The sequence below is a fragment of the Eublepharis macularius genome, chromosome 5 (genome assembly GCF_028583425.1).
Source record: "Eublepharis macularius isolate TG4126 chromosome 5, MPM_Emac_v1.0, whole genome shotgun sequence".
NCBI classification, from domain to species: Eukaryota; Metazoa; Chordata; class Lepidosauria; order Squamata; family Eublepharidae; genus Eublepharis; species Eublepharis macularius.
This window is the reverse complement of record NC_072794.1, coordinates 40,794,635-40,812,921: the sequence shown is the minus strand read 5'-3', so window position 1 is coordinate 40,812,921 and position 18,287 is coordinate 40,794,635. Positions and strand designations below refer to the sequence as shown.

The window sequence follows — 18,287 nt, the reverse complement described above, 5'->3', positions numbered from 1 at the left end:
GCGTCTAGAAATGGGCACGAACCAAGAAAATGGCAATTCGCAGCAGTTTGTATTCATGAAAAGCAAGGACTCACAAACCACTAACCACCATGAATTTGCCCAGTTCACGAACCAGTTCATTTGGTTCATGGTTCGGGGCCAGCAAAGTGGCAGCAGCCACAGCACTTTTCTAGCTGTCTAACATTTGCAAACAGCAAGAAAAGTATCAAACTTCCCACTTTGCCACTTTTTTCACCTGATGGGATGGGGAGTAGAGGGTCCCTCCTCCTCCTCCCCTCAACTGAAAAAAGCAGCTTTCAAACCAGGCAGCTTTTTTCAGCTGACAGGAGGGGGATTCTCCTCCCTTCAGCTGAAAAAGCTGCTTTCAAACCCAGGCAGATTTTTTCAGTTGACAAGAGGGGGATTCTCCTCCCATTAGCTAAAAATGCTGCTTTCAAAGACCACAGCGTTTTTCAGCTGAGGGAAGGGAGAGGAGGGACCCCTTCATCCTCCTCCGCACAGCTGAAAAAAATTGGGGGGCGTTTCAAAGCAGTAACACTTTTCTTGTGGCCAGCATTTGAAAACAACACTTTTCTTGCCATTTGCAAACAACAAGAAGGGTGCTGTTTTGAGCTTCAGTGTGCTCTGTAAATATTCCTGAATCTTTACGAGCATACCAAAGTGTTTAAACACTCCGCTCAGAACCCGAGGGGGTGCACACCTCTAGTGACAAACCAAAAAATGAACCAAATGAACCAGCCTAAAGTTTGTCACCATTAATCAGAAATGGGCTCTGATGAATCCCTGGTTCGCGAACCACAAACTGGCTTGTTTTGTGACGAACTTTGGTTCAGATTTCGGTTCATGCCCATCTCTAGTTGCCTCCTTTGTCAAACTGGTTTGTGAAACTCTGGGAATTTTTTTCTATTATGGAAAAAAATCTCAGACCATCTTCAAACTCCAGATAATCAGTATCACCAGACAACACTTCTCAAACAATGGTTGCCTTCCCTAGACTATACATATACCACAAAACAGGCAGTCACTCTTGATCCATTTATATATAGTTTCATAGTGTTGTCATAATATGCTAATGTTAAAGGTTGTTAAATACCCATATCGTTATTCTTATCATTGAATGTTGTTTTCTATGACTAGACCAATTTCTGTATTGTAAGCTGTTAAATAAGTTTGTTGTAAGTTTGTGTTCAGAAAACTATATAAATAAAAAAATTTTAAAAAGAAGAAAAGTTCACTTGCACAAGAAGATGCCAAACATATTTGCATAATATGTTTGAAAACCCACTGACCTTCACAGTGTGGGACATCATTGCTCCACCCATCTGCTCGACAATCTCGGTAATTTGTCTGGCTGAGCATCTGGTATCTAGAAGTTTAAGGAAAGAAAAGTGAAATCCTGATGCGCCAAAAGCTGCAATATATTAAAACATGATTCCATAAAAGTAATTTGAATACATAGTAATTCAAATGATCACTACTACCATAAGGCAATATTTTAACTTTAAATAGTTGCTTCCCAATGTAACTCACTAAACAAAAGGGCCCCGCGGGGATGCTGATAAGGAACAGGGGAAAAAGCCACAGAAACAGTAATTTCTTTAAAGTGCATCATGGCTAATATTACCACTGTTTAATATCACTATTTAATGTCAGTAACTTCACAATCCTAGAGTCTAAAGTGCACAGTGCAAAAAATGAATTCATACAATCACAAATCACAATTACAGTATGTTCACATCCGAGAGTCTAAGCAATTAATTACAATGTATTCACATCCGAGAACCCACATAATATTAACAACACATCAGAGAATCTTTGAAGCTCAATTACACAATTTTCTCTTTCTCAATTATTCAATAAAGACTTGAAGTCCAACAAAATTCTTATAACAGTGTCTTCATGTGATTTCTTTTCTAGATGGACTCCTGCAACCAGAAGCAAGGTGGTTGCTGTCTCCCAGGTGGGAGAACCCTAGGGACTCACAAGTCTTGAAAGAAGGAGATAGAAGGAGATCAGACAGCTGTTCCGAACCACTCAACAGGAAGCCAGCACTTCTCCTGTTTCGTACTTGCTTTTACTAGTGATTATCTCCAGCTCCAAGTATTTGGAAAGTTCTTTAGCTTCTTCTGACCCAATTGGGAGCCCAGATACAGCAGTTTCATTTGAATTAATTTTTTGCACTCTGCACTTTAGACTCTAGGATTGTGAAGTTACTGACATTAAATAGTGATATTAAACAATGGTAATAATTAGGCAGGGTGCACTTTAAAGGAATTACTGTTTCCGTGGCTTTTTTCCCTGTTCCAATGTAACTCAGCAATCTCTCTCTCATTGCAACTTATATTATAATAGCCAAGTGACATAAATTCTGAGATTGGAGCTACGAACAGTCAAGACAGATCTTCTTACATACTTGAAAAATACTCCAAATTTGCAGAAAAATCTGAAATCTAAAAAAAAAATACATTGGGTTTTTTTAAAAAAACCCAAAATGATAAAAGGATCATCTGTAGCTTTAACCAGCTGTCCTCAGTGGCTGTTACTAGGTAATTATAACAGTTTAGCCAGGATTCCGGGCTTCGTTTCTCTCTGTAAAAGGAAGGGGGAGGAGGCAGGGTCCTTTCCAGGGCCATTTGGACCTTTGAGGGATGACTCATTGGGGCCAAACCCAGAAGCAGCCACTGGGCAACTTTATACCACATAACCTGTACGACTCACTCAAGCTTGGCTGTTTGCTACTGTTCAACAGCAGCCTCCCACCAAAACCAGTGTAGTGTATTAGAGTTTCAGCATAGGATTTGAGAGACCCATCTGCTGTGGAAGCTCACTGGGTGACTTTGATCTAGTTACACACTCTCAGCCTAACCTGCTTCTTAGGGTTGTTGTGAGGATAATATGGAGGCAAGGAGAGTGCTGTAAACTGTTTTGGGACATTAGTAAGGAGAAAGGCAGTATATAAATGAAGTGAATTAATAAAAATTGATGAAGATGAGAGACAGATAAAAGGTAAGCTTTTTAGTGCATTTGAAGAAGAGAAGGACGTAGGGAAAGGTGAGCATATGAAGGATGCCAGGAGGAGGGAAAGAGGAAGTAGTGTGGGGAACGAGATACAGGGGTTAGTGAAGTCCCCTCCCACAAGTTCTTGCAGGTTCCCCACCATGTAACTGGGACCACACAACTGGTTCATAGCAGAGAGGCTGCTGTGGAGGAGGGGGAAAAGGGCAAAGGGGAAAACTGGGGGGAAGACAAATGTAGGTGAGAAGGAGAGAAGGGAGCAGAAAAAAGGGGACAGGAAAAGAGGTCAGGTAAATGAAAGAGGACATGGTGGGGGAGGAGAAATTAGAAAAAAAAACCTGAGCAAGACCCTGTGGATCCCCACAAAGTTTTTATGATAATAAAAACAAATGACAGCTGATAAGGCCTGAGATCTAAAGCGTCTCTTATATGGTATACAAGCAATTTTGCACAGACATAAAGGTATTCGTTTTTCTTTTTTTTTTCTGACTACAGATCCTTGAGCTCTAATGGGCTGCTCACCCAGCTCACCATGGTGTCTCTCTGAATCACAGCCACAATGTTTGCCAGCTGACCAGACCTATCAAAGAACAGTAGAAACCACCCTTCTCAAATGCACTGAACATCTTTGCTGAAAGATGTTATATAACATCTTGCATGTTATATAACATCTTCTTTATAACTCTGATGAACTGTTATTTCTAAACAAACAAACCTGTGTCATTGTGACGACTAGCATACATGAATTGAAAAGCATTATTTTTCAGGGACTTCTATGGGAGCAGTAGAGATCCCTTGCAGGAAGACCATTCATCTTCAAGACAAGTTTTGCCTTCTTTCCTATAGAAACTTTTAAATGGGAGACAACACTTGGGATGGAACTAAACCTGGTCCCTGTCCCTAAGGGTTACAGTCGCTGAAATTCAAGCCTTTACCAGTCTGCATAGCCACACCTAATCTGGATGGCCCAGGCTAGTCTGATCTCATCAGATGATGGAACCTAAGCAGAGTTGGCCCCGATTAGTACTTGGATGGGAGACCAATGTCCAGGTTTGCTGCACAGAAGCAGACAATGGCAAACCACACCTGTTAATCTCTTGCCCTGAAAACCCTATTGGGTTACCCAAATCTTAAGATGTGGGCATATAGTATATTGCGATCTTTAATTTACTTGAAATAGGCTGTTTTCACATGCCTAAAACCTCCGGAAAATCGCACAAAGCTCAGGGCACAACGGCGCCTTCATAGTGCAATTTCCTGTTTAATGGCAGGATTTCTGATGTCATCGCACCATTAAATGGGAAATCGTGCTATGAAGATGCCGTCATGCTGCGAGTTTTGCACAATTTTCCAGAGGCGTTTACAGGCATGTGAAAACGGCTATAGTTAAATAGCTTTCTTTATAATTCACACACATTTTTATCATGAAAACAATAATATTTGCAAGTGGTAAGGAAAACACTGCTGAAATTTGACTTCCTTTTTTACATCAGGTGCTCTAACAACTATAGAAAACAATGATTACCCTGGATCACACTTGTATTCCACACGAACACCAAAGACAAATTCATCTCCTCTAACGAGTTCAAAAGAACCAAACTGGATATCTCCAGGATGTCCACAAGGCCTTTCTGCAAATTAAAAAAAGGAAAATGTAATACAATGTAACATTTAAGACTAGAAATGATAATATTTTGGTTTTGGTGCCACAACCAAGAAGGTTCTTTCTCAGGGTGTCACCCACCTAGCCTCAGACGGCAAGGCTACCTGAAACAGGGCCTCCAAAGGTTCCTCACTCCTCCACTTGAAGCCAGCTGGACGACCTTGGATCAGTCACAGCTCTTTGGAGCTCTCTCAGCCCCCTTCACCTCATAGGGTGATTATTGTGAGGATAATAATATCACATGTTGTAAATGTCTCTGAGTGGGCATTAAGTTGTCCTGAAGGGAGGTATACAAACCAAATACTATTATTATATGAAAAAGGTGAATCCTAAACTATATAGGGCTTTAAAAAGGCCACACCAGTACCTTGAATTGGGCCTGGAAACAAACTAGGAGCCAGAGTAGATGGAACAAGGCTGGAGTAATACAGTCCCTATGACCCATTCACATCAAGATTTTTGCCACAGCTTTCTGTACCAACTCTGGTTTCTGGATGGTCTTCAAATACAGTTTCTTCTAGGGGGGTTTAAAGTTAGTTTCTGGTTTTAAAAATATTGAGAGGCTTTATCTTAAAAGCTGGTAATAAGAATGACACAAATATTCAAAGAGATGTTGCATATTTTATGTGGCCACTTACTTTGGCATTCCACACGTGGCGGGACTGGATCCCAGTTTCCATTGTTACATCGTACTTTAATTCGTCCAAGTTTTATGTACCCAGGACGGCAGTTGTATTGTACAATTTCACCATGTGAATAGGACTGTTTGACTGAAAGCTCGGCAAGCTCTTCATTATTTCTTCTAGGGGGTGGTCCACAGTCATCTTCAAGAGAGAAGAATGTGAGGGGGTGGGGAACAAACAGAAATGTGATCTGAACCTTGTAACCTCTGAAGAATATAAAAAGAAATGAGTATGCCAGAGAGATAAAATTAATATTTGTGAGAGAGTGTGGTTGAACCTGATAAAAAGGGTGCACTCTATTATGCACTGGAACAGATTTTCCTTTCTTTCCTTTTGTGTAGTTAATATTCCTAACCAGAAGTTACACTGTACATATTCAGAAACATCATTTCCTTAGGTCCTAGTGGGTGTATCTGTTTGATGCTGTGGGCAAAAACAACAAGAGGAACAACAACAGCAACAAAAGGCAGCCAGTATTCAAAGATAAAGATGGCCACAAAAGATGGCCACAATCTTACTGTCAGTATATGCTTCTGGTAAACAAATCTTTTGTTCCAGAGACAGAACATACATACAGTGTGACATGAAATTAATAAGTTTCCCAAAATGCTTTCCATCAGGAAAAGTTCTCAGGAATGAATAGCTTATTTGGGAATCAGAAGCTATTCCCTGTTCACCCAATGTCAAATAGAGAGAGGATTTGCAAATATATAACTTGAGAATTAGAGATATAGAAGGTCCAGCTCAGAATGTGCCCTTTTCCAACTAGGAGACAACAGAAATATAAAGTAATTGCTTTCCTTTTGCACTGTCACATCATATCTACCAATAGTTTCTCATTGGATTGGAATAACTTTACTCCTCTACATGATATGTGGGCGACAGCCATACTTGTTGATGGCCAGCTTGGGCACATAAGGGCAGTGGCTTTAAAGAGAGAGATTGAGCATGGTCTGATTTTGCTAATTCTGGAGGCATTTTGTATACAACCCTGCAAATCTTTCATAAGCAATACTATACTCTCTGCATCTAGAAGTTCTTGCCTTGTTTGGGTGTAAATGTTACTGTATGGAAATGTTCCACTGTATGGAAACTATGGGTATAAAGGAACACTTTACAGTCTCTTGTCCTCTTTTTCCAAAGCTTGACTGGCTTTAACTACATTTTCTGTAGTGTGGCTAAATCTGACAACAATTGAGGGCAAAAGAAGGTCAAAGTCTATTGTGAGCATGCTCAGCAGTGTTTAGCTACAAAATCATAGTGTAACTACATCAGCTACAGGTTTTTGTGAGACCATGGGCATGGAAATTCCGTATCCCACATTGCAGTTATGTTGAAAGAATTGTGCCCAAGCAGTGCCAATGAATCTTAAAGGACCAAACAAGAGGTGTGGTACTCGTCACAGCACTCCTTCCATGAAGAAATGGTAGATTGCCACTAAGGTCCTGGCAATGTTGCAGGGGCTCATGGGGTCATCTCTCCTTTCCAAGGAGAGGCAACTAGGGGAGGTAGCAGGGTGAACTGTTGTGTGCTCTTGTGCATCTCTCCACTGCCAACCAACACTGGATTATCATCTCCAATTTGAGACCCATGAGTCTCAGCCAATGCCTGACCATGTCACTCCCTTACCTAAAGCTTGTGCTGGTTTTAATTTTGGATAATAACCTTTATTTCAGATTATGCATACATTATACACAGAAGGTGCTGTGCCTGAAGACATGTACAGAAGAAGAAAAAGAAAAAGCACCTACCATGTGTGGTTTTTGTAAGCACTTGTATATAGCATTCTTAAAAACATTATAAAGACAAGTTTGATTCTCTCACAAGGTTTACAACTGATTAAATTTTAACTGATTAATCAATAGAACATGGCATTCTAATTGCACAAAATTACACACATTATTCTGTGATTTATGTGCTGTTGATCTCACTTATGTGGCTTTGAAATCACAGGGGCATCATCTCACAATGTTGCTGATGAAGACTGCACTCTTTATTAGAGAAATTTCTTAAAAAATAAAGCATGTGAATAGGATTAATTCCTTATTCTAGCTCCCACTAGAGGGTGCTATCATACTATCCAAAGCAAAACTTTAGGAAAACAGGAAGAACAGCAATTTTTTTAAAGAAATCCTTTATTTTCTTCAGATTATGATGGATAATTGCTTGCTATGATTCTCTTTCAGCCCTCTTCATAAAATTTTAAAACCCCATACTGGATTCTTTAATACTGAAAGTAAAGCTCTTCACATTAAGAAATCAATATAAAAGTTGTTCACACTGGCTTTAGTGGAAAAATTATCTGTGGGTCTAATTTCCCCCCTTCACACCCAAATGGGATGAAATTCTCATGAACTATACCCTTTATACCCTTTCTCTTCAGGATTCCAAGCAGATAGGAGAATTCCCTCTTGTAGAGCACAGGAAGGAAGGAATTCACATGTGAGTGAGCTTTTTCTTCCTTTCCAAATATCCTCAAGCATGGAATGGGGAGAGGTCTTTTTTTTTTTTTTTACACAACTGGAGTTTTCTCAGTTAAACCCTGCATACTTCTGCATGTTGCCTTACAGTGCTGCCTCTTTCAGCATTTTCCTCCAGCTGGCTGATTTCCCATATCAGAGTCTGACCAGGTAAAAGAAAATATCTTTCAAGCAGTAAAGTATGCGATAGGGCAGGATTTCATTCCCCTGTCCTGTGCAGTCTGGCTTTGTTAATGAATTATTCCCACAGGCACACTTTTTTTTTCATGCGTATGAAAAAGTTTGTTTGACCGTTTCCTGTTCCTGGACCCTTAAAATAATGGATTGGATGAAGTTTCTATTGGGACAAAAAATGTGAGTGTTCAGAACTTTTATATGAAATTACAGATACTGAAAAATCCCAGTTCCTGGACAAGAAGCTCTCATTCACATAGAAAGACGATCTGATTCTTCCTTGTCACTGATCTCTCTCATCTCATCGGGTCCGGTGTGTGCTTATTATGGGGAGGAGGGGCCCATAAGAAGAATTACATCTTTGCAACCTGAACTGGAATGAAGAGGCAGACGCAGGCTTGGATTAAAGGGCCGTTTATTAAAATGACCATAACTTAACAAGGCAAGGGCCAACTAAGCGGTACAGGTCAAGCCCTGGGGTCAACTCCGGACCTCCGCCTTGACCTGCCTGGGCGAGCCCCAAAGCCCTGAGTGTAGGCCATCCCATGAATGGCTGCAACCCGGCCAGCAAGGCAATGGATCCCCCCATCAAGCACCTAACACCACAGCCGTACAGCATGAGGAGAGGCCTTGTGTTTGGGAATCCCCACAGGCTTCTGCCAGTGCAACAAGCATACTGCACTAAATGGCAGACCCTGTTCCCCACCCTTGGGGAAGTGCCACTGGGTGCTCACCATCCTGCACCCTATTCCCAAAATCTCCTGCAACTGCCAGGGCCAAGCCGCAACCCGAGAAGCCGGCGCGTGGCAAAAGCGGGCATGAAAAGCGGTCGCGCAAATGCCGCCGCTGCTACCGCCGCCGCTAGAGAAGCAGCCTCCCAAATGCGGTCGTGAAAAGCGGCCGCCCGAGTGCCGCTGCTGCCGCCACCGAGAGAAATGTTGCCGCCACCGCCAGAAAGCAGCCTCCCAAATGCGGCTGTGAAAAGTGGCCGCCTGAGTGCTGCTGCCGCCGCCGAAAGAAACGGCCTTCTAAAAGTGGCCGTGGAAAGCGGCCGCTCAAACGCCGCCACCCGCTGCCACCGGGCCAAATGGCAGCCCAAACCACACTGAAGCATGCTCGAGGAAGAGAGCACAAACAATGCTGCTTCCTCCCGAGCGCGTCTTCAACTGCGGCCAGGGGAAAGCGGAGCGCCGCCAGAAACAGCTCCTGGCTCCGCCCCCCGGCCAAAGCCCCGGATGCCCGGGAGGGAAGGGAGCCTGCCTCCTTTCCTCCGGCAGGGCTGCAAAGAGTGACTCCCTGCTTGAGCTGCAAGCAGCCGCAGGGTGAGTCACATTCTGACTCCACTGACTTCAGTGAACTTAGGACAGTGCAACTGTGCTTAGGATGTAACTGATAACTTCTATCTCTAATCTTCTTGGGAACTTTGTTGTGAGTGTAGCACAACAATCCCTCTCTCTATTCTATTTCCAGGGCAGGTGGATTACCAGTCGCTGGCAAAGGGGCAAAGCTTGAGTTACAAGTTGCTGGGAGAGGAATGAAGCTTGCCTCTGTTCCTCTCTCCATCTCTGCAGTTCTGATTGCCTTCCTGCAGATGCAAGCAGCGTTTTAAGTGATCAGTACTGATGATTATTTGATCAAGTCATTCACTCTGAATAAAAACCCTCAATGGATTTTAATGCAGATAGATAATACTCATCTTCTCACAAGTACTTCCTTTCCCCCCTATTGCCATTCTCAAGAATGTCTGGCAACCCATGAAAATGAATGGAAGTCTACAATATTATTTGTGATATTAAAGTGGAAAGAGACATTTATAGCTCCTGCTGCTCAATGCTAGGAAGGGCCAGCTGGGGACAGGAGGTCTCCCACCCACAACCCTATCTCCCACACATATCCATTAGCAAGCAGGGCAGTGGATAAAAATTTCATAACGATTGATGTGTTTTTTGTTAAGGCACAAGTCTGACCGTCTCAGGGAAATAAAAAATATACTACAACACAGGAAAATTTTTCTTGCTTTTTTGCATCTAAGTGCCTCCCAAGAAATATACAAGAGCATATCATCTCAGTAGGTCAAAAATATAATACATAGCATAATAATACATATAATACAAACAAACAAACAATGAATACAAAGAGACAACAGGCCTGCAAGCCCAGATAAACTCAAACCCATACCCATAAACAGTAACCACAATTATTTGTGAATGATGCTGTTACAGTTTAATAACGCTTTTTTAAAAAAATCACTCTTCTAAAAACACCCTTCTAAACATCACCCTTCTAAAAAACCAATTTCTTATTTTGAAAATACCATTTTGTTTGCGTAGGAATAATACATACTTAGTAAAATCATACTCTAACAAAACGTATGGTGGCCACAAACAAAATTTTGCCTTTATCTTTAATAGTTCTGTAGAAGAGAACTGCTGAAGTTTCAGCTGATGCTGCTCCCTTTTTCTGCCCCATAACAAAATCAAACTTCCCAGACTTTCATCCTCTGCTCAGCAGTCAAACTGACCCAAGCTTTCCTCTGTTTTTCCTCTGGCTATCATACTTGTACACCCAAAGGAGATCTAGCACAATGCTCAGAATTTTTTCCCAAAATAAAAACAAACCCAAACAACCTACTTCTTCTGTTTCAGCATATGCTGCAAATTCACATTTCTGACATCTGATCTGCCTTATATCTTTCTACGTATTTACTGCTCACATTTCAGTTGTGTGTAATTCTGGTGAGATGAAAAGTTGGGTTCTGCTGAAATATCTACAAAACATTTGCATCTAGCTCTTATAACAGTGTTTAGATGATTAATCCATTGTCGTTACAACCTGCTCTTAGTAAAGAGTCCAGTAGCACCTTTAAGACTAACCAACTTATTTGTAGCAAAAGCTGTCAAGAGCCACATCTCTCTTCGTCAGATGCACGGAGGGTATGAATACCCTCCATACATCTGACGAAAAGATATGTGGCTCTTGAAAGCTTAGTCTTAAAGGTGCTACTGAACTCTTTACTATTTTGCTACTACAGACCAACACAGCTAACTCCTCTGGATTTACAACCTGCTCTTGTGCATGTTTTCTCAGGAGTCCACTGAATCCAGTAGGACGGGCTGCCTAGTAAGTATGCATTTCTAAGCTAGGATTTGAGCAGGAACATATATTATAAGCAACCATATCAACTGAAAGCAAATGTCTTTTTGCAGTGACTTACCATTCTGTGCAGTGCAGCATACCCATAGCAGGAACAAAACAGTATAGCCCAGCATCTGGAAAGTCATTACAATGCTTCCAAAGGGCCTAGCCCTTTTTGCAAAAGCTGCAGCCTGTTTTTCTTTTTCTCTCTGTCAGGTATGCTTTGCTTGCCTGACTGTTCCAGGGGCTGACCTTGCTTAAGCTTTTCGTCTCCCTTCAGTCACTTCCCCCTAAATCTCTTGCAACATACATAATGAAACCTTTCTTTCTGGACAGAGAATTATGCAAACTTGGTAGAAAATAATTCCCCTGATTTCTTAACTGGCTCTGCCCTTCCTGTGGTGTTTGTGCCCACTTCACATGCATGACTAATCCTAGCCAGCAACCCAAAAAAATTGCTGCTTTCAGCTATCAACACAAAGACTTGTTGCCTAAGGATGCCCAGTGTTTTCTTGGCAAGGATCTTTCCATTTCATGTTCTGTTCTTTAAAAAAATAAACTATAGCTGTGGTTAACATTTTCCAGATCTGTAGTTGCCAATCTAGCAGAATTTTAGGGATTACCAATGTTGTCACCAGTTTTTAGGGTTTGCTAAAGTTTTTACCAGTCCCGGTGCCCAACCCTTTAACAGCAGTTTGATCTACCGATATTAGCAGACAATCATGCTTGTTTATCTCTATGCTTTGAATAGCTTTTCTAGTTGATTTCTGCAGAGAATAATCTTATTGAAAGCACAGAAGTAGGTTAGGATCCTGCTTCCCTGAATAAAAGTAGTAACCTACCTTACCTCTCAGCCTATAGAGTAGTTGATCCATATAGACTCTGTTAAGCTTATGAGCATAAACACAGATGCAGATGCGCTGCTACAGGGAGCTTCTTATCAAGAGGGGTGCAGTGCAAATACTGGATTTTAAGGCACAGTATCCACACAGCATCATGTGCACTTTGACCTTAGGAGAAAGAAATTCTCCACATACTCAGAGGTAGGTGTCAGACCTTTTTCTTACACACAAAACCAAACATAGAAACCTTATTTACTTCTTCTCCCTTCCCCTTCCCCCCCCCCAATATGTTTAGTTAATTGTATAAAACATATAAATATTAATTTAGACAGCCAAATATATTTACAGCTTGTTTCCCAGGCTAGCAGGTGCTAACAATGTAACCTAACCGGGATTTTACTATACAGTTCAGAAATAGTCTACTGTTGTTCAGGAAACAGGCTATCCAGTCAACAGGATTCTATGTATCTTTGGGATTGGAAGTAAATGTTCACCTTTCAATTGCTACAGGAAAGTGTTCAGTGTCTTTGAGTAATTCTTATGGTAAAAAGACATGCTGCACCTTTAAGAATTAGGCAGGGACAGAGTGTTGTGTGGGTGAACATGAGCGTCGCCAGATATATGATATGTGAGAATTCCTGTAAACATTGGAAGTTACTGACCTGCGACTTTTTGTACTCTCATATGCAAATATGCAAGAATTCAGGTGTGCTCTGTGAACGACTAATTTTGGTGCCAGTTGGCTTGGGGAGAATGGAACTGTAGTAGCTCCTAGCATGCCCAGGGAGTCTCCAGCAGGCTATCAGTCTACCCAGAGGTGGGGCAGCTGCCAAGGCTCAGATTTTCCAGTGGAGTCTGCTGCCTCCTCCATCTGCTCAATTCCCCATTGCCTGCCTGCTTGCTTGTGAGCCAACCATCTACATTTCTGGCCGTACATTGCCCAGAACTGTTGGGGAAGGATGTCCAAACAGTGGAAGGGTTGAATAATGAGCAAGTGGGTGGGAGAAGGATGCATGGGTGGTCAGGAAGTGCAAGTGGGGGGATTGGTGGCAGGCAGAGGAGAGGAGGGGAGAGGGACCCCAGGAACTCTGGGGAAAGTCCACAAAAAACTGGTCTCCAGCCTCAATATGCGTGGCAGAATGTGCTGGATAAGACACAGATTTTCTATGCTTTGGTGCAATCAATGCCTGAACCAGGAATGGATTGGCTGTGCCTCCCCTTTCCTTGCACCAGCAACACATGTGGTAACTAGGTGTGTGTGCGTGCAAAGTTTTCAAAGTAGTTCAGACGTCAGTTTAGAAACTTGAACTGTATCTATCCTTTAATATCAGAATTAAAGTTATTCATATTGGAAAATAATACAATAGTAATCTCCATTGGTTTCAATGGGAAATATATTTCTGCCTCTAAGTGTCCCTCTCCATGGCCAAAACGGGATAAAATTCTTATATAAGTCATACATAAATAAATTGTCATGTGTGAGAACCCCCCCCCCCCACCGTTTGATTCTTAGAGTGGAGAAGATGGCGTCCTAAGCAGACACACTGGCACACACACTGACTTTGCTGTGGTTATACTGTTTACTCTACCTTGAGAAGGCAACCCCCCCCTTTTCCTTGAAATCTGTAAGTGGTTAGTGCAAGTAGAGGGTCTGTTTTTAAAGGACTGAGGAACATGGGAGCAAGGGAAGTTACACTCTGCCCCCACCCCCCATTTACCTTGCTGCATTCTGGTGCTTTAAACATTTTTTCTCCCACCTTGAGGCAACCGCTAATGTAGGATGGGGCAGGACCCACAAACCTCAACCCTGATTTTACACATGAACTGGAGGGGGTGCCTGTCTCCCCCCCCACACACACACACTACTGCCCTCTTCATTCTGAAATATAAACTGCATCCTTTCTCTAGCACATTCTTCCTGACTTATTATTTCTCTCTCTGTGGGGAAAATACATTGAGAGGTGAATATTAAGGAAGGCATAATAATAATGTTTTTGAACGTGCATATGGAAAAGAGTAATAATTCACCAGTGGGGTTCAGAGCTCTCTTCCTGAAATTTCTTTAAAAAGTGCCTTCAGGCTCCACTTCCTCCTCTGACAGGCAATGACATCAAGGAGCATAGCCTAGCTTGTTGCCTCTGCCTCTGCTGCCACTGAACAGGTCCACATTAAGCGCCCTCTGTGGGACTGCCAGAACCGCTGTGTCTTAGCACAATGTGTTTCTGCCCTCCAGAACAGTGGCCCCCTAGGAACTTTCCCAGTAAGTTAAAGATCCACATTTCCCCCTAAGCATTAGGCATCACAGGGCATGGCTGTAGTTTCCCCGCCATCTGAAATCTGGTAGGTGGCCATTCATGACAGGGTCTCTTCAGCAGTGCTACCTAGACTTTGGAAGGTGCTTTTGAAAGACCCCACTTGACTTCATCAGTGCAGCTTGCTTTTTGACCTTTTGACCTGTTTCAAGGCTGATGGAATAAGAGGGAATTGCTGTCATTGTTTTTCAGTACCCCACCCCATCCCTTTTCTTCAGTTATTTGTTGTTTCTAGATGCCTTGCTGGTCTTTAACAAGATGGGGAGGGATGAAAACATCTAAAATAAAATAACATTCTCTGCTTTTTAAAAGGCTCTTTCTTCCTTTCACTTTTTATGAGCTTTCCATTCCAGCTAGCTATGTGATCGGTTGCTTCAGTTTTCTGTATACTTCGGCCGCCTGAAATGAAGTTTTCAGTTAATCTTGGCATGAGGATTGACTAGGGGAGTCCTTTCTCGGAATTAGAAAGCAAACATTCTCCTTACAATGTTTGTTAAGCAAACATTGCAGCATGGCAGGAAGAGAGAAGTATCAGATGCTGAAAAAGGGGGAGGGGAAGCAAATTTTATACACACACTCCCCCATATCAGAACCAACAATGAGGAAGTTAATTCCTATGCTATTCCATTTTGATCTGGTTAATCAATGGTTACTGCAGCTGCAGTAAGGTTTTAAAAAGCTTGCAAATGACTCACAAGAGAAGTTAGAAGTGGGTTTTAATCCTACTTGGAGCTGTTTGTAATAATAAAAAATTGAGCAACATCCATAACAGTACGACTTAAAACCTTCTGTTTCTGTTTTTTGTTTTTTTTAAAACCTTTAAGTTTTTCAAAAGCTTCCCCTTTATAACATTACAAAAATATGGCCTTTCATTTTTACTCCTTGGTCAAAACTCTACACACTTGGGTCATCTCCTACATTGATTTCTGCATCATCCTTCTCTCTGGTCTTCAACCATTACACCTCAAATAGTTCAATTGACTGATATTTTAAACTAAGCAGGAAATTATGTATTTTAAATTCACAGTCAGAAAACAGATTAAAGAAAAATTGAAGACGGACAGTTTGGTGTCGTGGTTAAGAGTGGTGGGACTCTAATCTGGAGAACCAGGTTTGATTCCCCACTCCTCCACTTGAAGCCAGCTGGGTGACCTAGGGTGATTGTTGTGGGGATAATAACAACATGCTTTGTAAACCGCTCTGAGTGGGTGTTAAGTTGTCCTGAATGGCAGTATATAAATCAAATGTTATTATTAAAAGGAATCGAGGTCTCCTCGTAAGAGTTCATAAATATTTCACAGTTTACTTTGAATTAGTTGCACAGCCTCATCATTGTAAGTTTCTGCAAAGGGAATGGAAGTCAACCAGTTGAGTATGAAATCATCAGAATGAGCCTGATTTTGTGTGGTTTGTTTAGGCTAGACTGAATAGACATGTTAGAGGAGGTAGATTTCAGCTGATCATTTCTTACTAGTAGTAAGACGTCAACAATGGAACTAGTTAGATTCCTGTCCAGAGGCAGGACAGGTATTTGTCAAAGAGATTTTTGACTCTCAAAAGCTTACACCCTGAAAATCTTATTGGTCTCAAAGGTTCCACTGGACTCAGATCTTACTATTATACTGCAGACCACATGGCTACCCACTTGAAACAATGGAACCAGATACCTAGAAAGGTGGTGGCCTCTCTCTTAATCGAGATCTTCAAGCAGAGGCCGAACAGCCACCTGACAGGAATGTTTTAGCTTTGAAGTTCCTGCACTGAGCAAGGGTTTGGACTAGATGGCCTGTAAAAGCCCTTCCAACTCCAAGATTCCACACAATGTTTTTGCCCCAAATGTTAGGACTTTAAATCTAATTCTAAACAATACAAAAGTATGTAATGAAAGCACTAAATGCTTTAGGATGGAGCCTGTAAAAGTCCTCTGTCTTGTTCCTGACTGAAATCAGTACTAGATACTGATACCCCGAAAGCACCATGAATTAAAATGGGGAAAAATGATGTCCTACATTTCCTGTTGTTCTCTTTGAACATTTGGCAATCTGAACATTGAAGGAACACCCTTGGCACTAAAAAACATGCCCTGGGTTAATATAATAAACCATGATGTGCCTCCTTCATAAAAATGTCTGGCCCTTCCTTGATCTCATTATACTTCTAGTCATAACCACATCCTGAGTTAAAGACTTCCTCAGTTCAGTTGAGCCTGTTGATTAAAAAAAGCCCTTGGATTACTTACGTATTTAGTGTTCTGAAATCTGTTGCTAGAGCAGCTACAATTTAATGCCCTTTGGGAGACTCACAGGGATATTTCGGAGATTACAAGTATGAGTACATTCCATTTCTGCAGAAGAGTTGCAGATTCTTCAAATATTTTCATATTCCTGAAATTTTACAAGTAATGATCCATCCCTGAATTTTGCACTGTGTGTTTTGTAGTCACTAGAACTCCATGTATAAAACTGCCTGGAATATCTAGACACTTGCAAACCTGCCTCACCAAAACACTGTTTCCATATCTCAAGCATAAGTGAGTCACAACTAGACATGGGCACGAACCAAAAAAATTTAACGATTCCGCGGTTCGTGGTTCAGTGCCGCCGCCGATCCCGAGGTCGCAAACCGTAACGAACATTTTCCGTTGCCGAACCGGTTCGCGGTTTGCTGGGCTGGCACCAGAGGAGATAGATGCCTATCCCAAAAATCCCAGCTCAATTATACTCTCTCTCTCCCCAAAAGCTAGCAAGTAGCAAGCAAGAGCTCTGTCCCACTCCACTGCTCGCTGAAAGTGAAACCAGAACTGGGATTGCAGTGCTTTTTATAAGCTGAGGTCCCATAGAGCAATGCAGGAGGTCTGTATTTGGCCATTGGAGCTGCCTATCAGGGTTTGCGGGGATGAGATTGGAGTGCCCGTGGCTACAGAACACCCTCTCCCCCTCCCTCCCCCGGGTATCTTCTCCCAACGTGTAACCGCTTTGCAGCTCCATGGTTGGAAGGAAGACCTGCTGATCAAGGTAAGCTGGGCTTCCATTTGGGTTTCCAGGGCGACAGAAGGAGCACAGACAGAGTTCAGGCATTCCCCCGACTCCGTTTCCAGGGGAATTGATTGATGGCGCCTGACTGTCTGGCTTCCCGAACCACGGCCAAACACACCGAACCAGGCTTCTTCCAAATGCTGGTTCGTTGGCCGTGGACAATCACGAACTGCCGGATCGCGATCACCAATTTCGTAGGTTTTTGAAGTTCGTAATGCAGTTTGTCCCCATCTCTAGTCACAACTAACTCCAGGACCAGCACAGATGGTTAAGAGATGGGCCAACCGTCACATGTTCCTTCCTCTTCCTTTTCCTGTCTCCCATGATATATCCCCCTCTCTTCCGTTTTCAGCATTAGTTACAGTGTAGTATCATGTCTACATCAAGAATAACAGTAGTCATGGTTAGCTTTTTGAATCTGCTGTGCAAACTCAAGGTTTGGCCTCTCTACAGATAGAATGCTACATTGTATGGAGGTTTTCCTGAGAGTTTGGGTGACCGTCTGCAGTCTGAAGAAAGGAGCTCTCACTCTTGAAAGGTTATGCCCTGAAAATGTTGTTGGTGTTTAAGGTATCACTGGATTCAAATCCTACTGTTCAGCCTGCAGTGTTTTTTTCTTCAGGCTTTTGCATATCCTCATTTTCTATTTATTGTATTTCTGGGTTTTCCTTGTTGTTTTTTTATGCTTTCTCAAACTACCTTTGATCAAATCTGAGACAGAATGGAGAAATGAAGAATATAGAAGGACAACAAATGGAAAATGAAGAGCGGAGGAAGATCAAAGAAAGACTGCTGCAAGTCAGCACCAAAACCGTGGGGAAACCTCCATGTGAAAAGACCCTGTGATTAACGCTGGAAAAGGGAATTTTTGCAACAAATAGATGGAGGAACAAGAGAGCCTGTGGAGCGCTCATGACCTCTTTCACATGATTGGAAAATATTAAATAT

At 42.1% G+C, this 18,287-nt stretch overlaps 1 protein-coding gene across 2 annotated transcripts in view; it reads right to left on the bottom strand.

Moving 5' to 3' along the window:
* The window catches only part of CFH (complement factor H), a 108,280-nt gene extending 96,818 nt beyond the window's left edge, over positions 1–11,462 (bottom strand). Inside the window, exons 1-4 of one of the 2 annotated variants that reach the window (XM_054981646.1) lie at positions 11,230–11,462; positions 5,317–5,502; positions 4,541–4,646; positions 1,290–1,366 (exon numbers count right to left, since the gene is read on the bottom strand). In XM_054981646.1, coding sequence (XP_054837621.1) covers positions 1,290–1,366; positions 4,541–4,646; positions 5,317–5,502; positions 11,230–11,296 — 436 coding nt within the window. In that variant the 5' untranslated portion in view covers positions 11,297–11,462. The remainder of the gene's footprint in view (positions 1–1,289; positions 1,367–4,540; positions 4,647–5,316; positions 5,503–11,229) is intronic. The other variant, XM_054981647.1, reaches the window with a different exon arrangement.
* Positions 11,463–18,287: the final 6,825 nt, after the last annotated feature.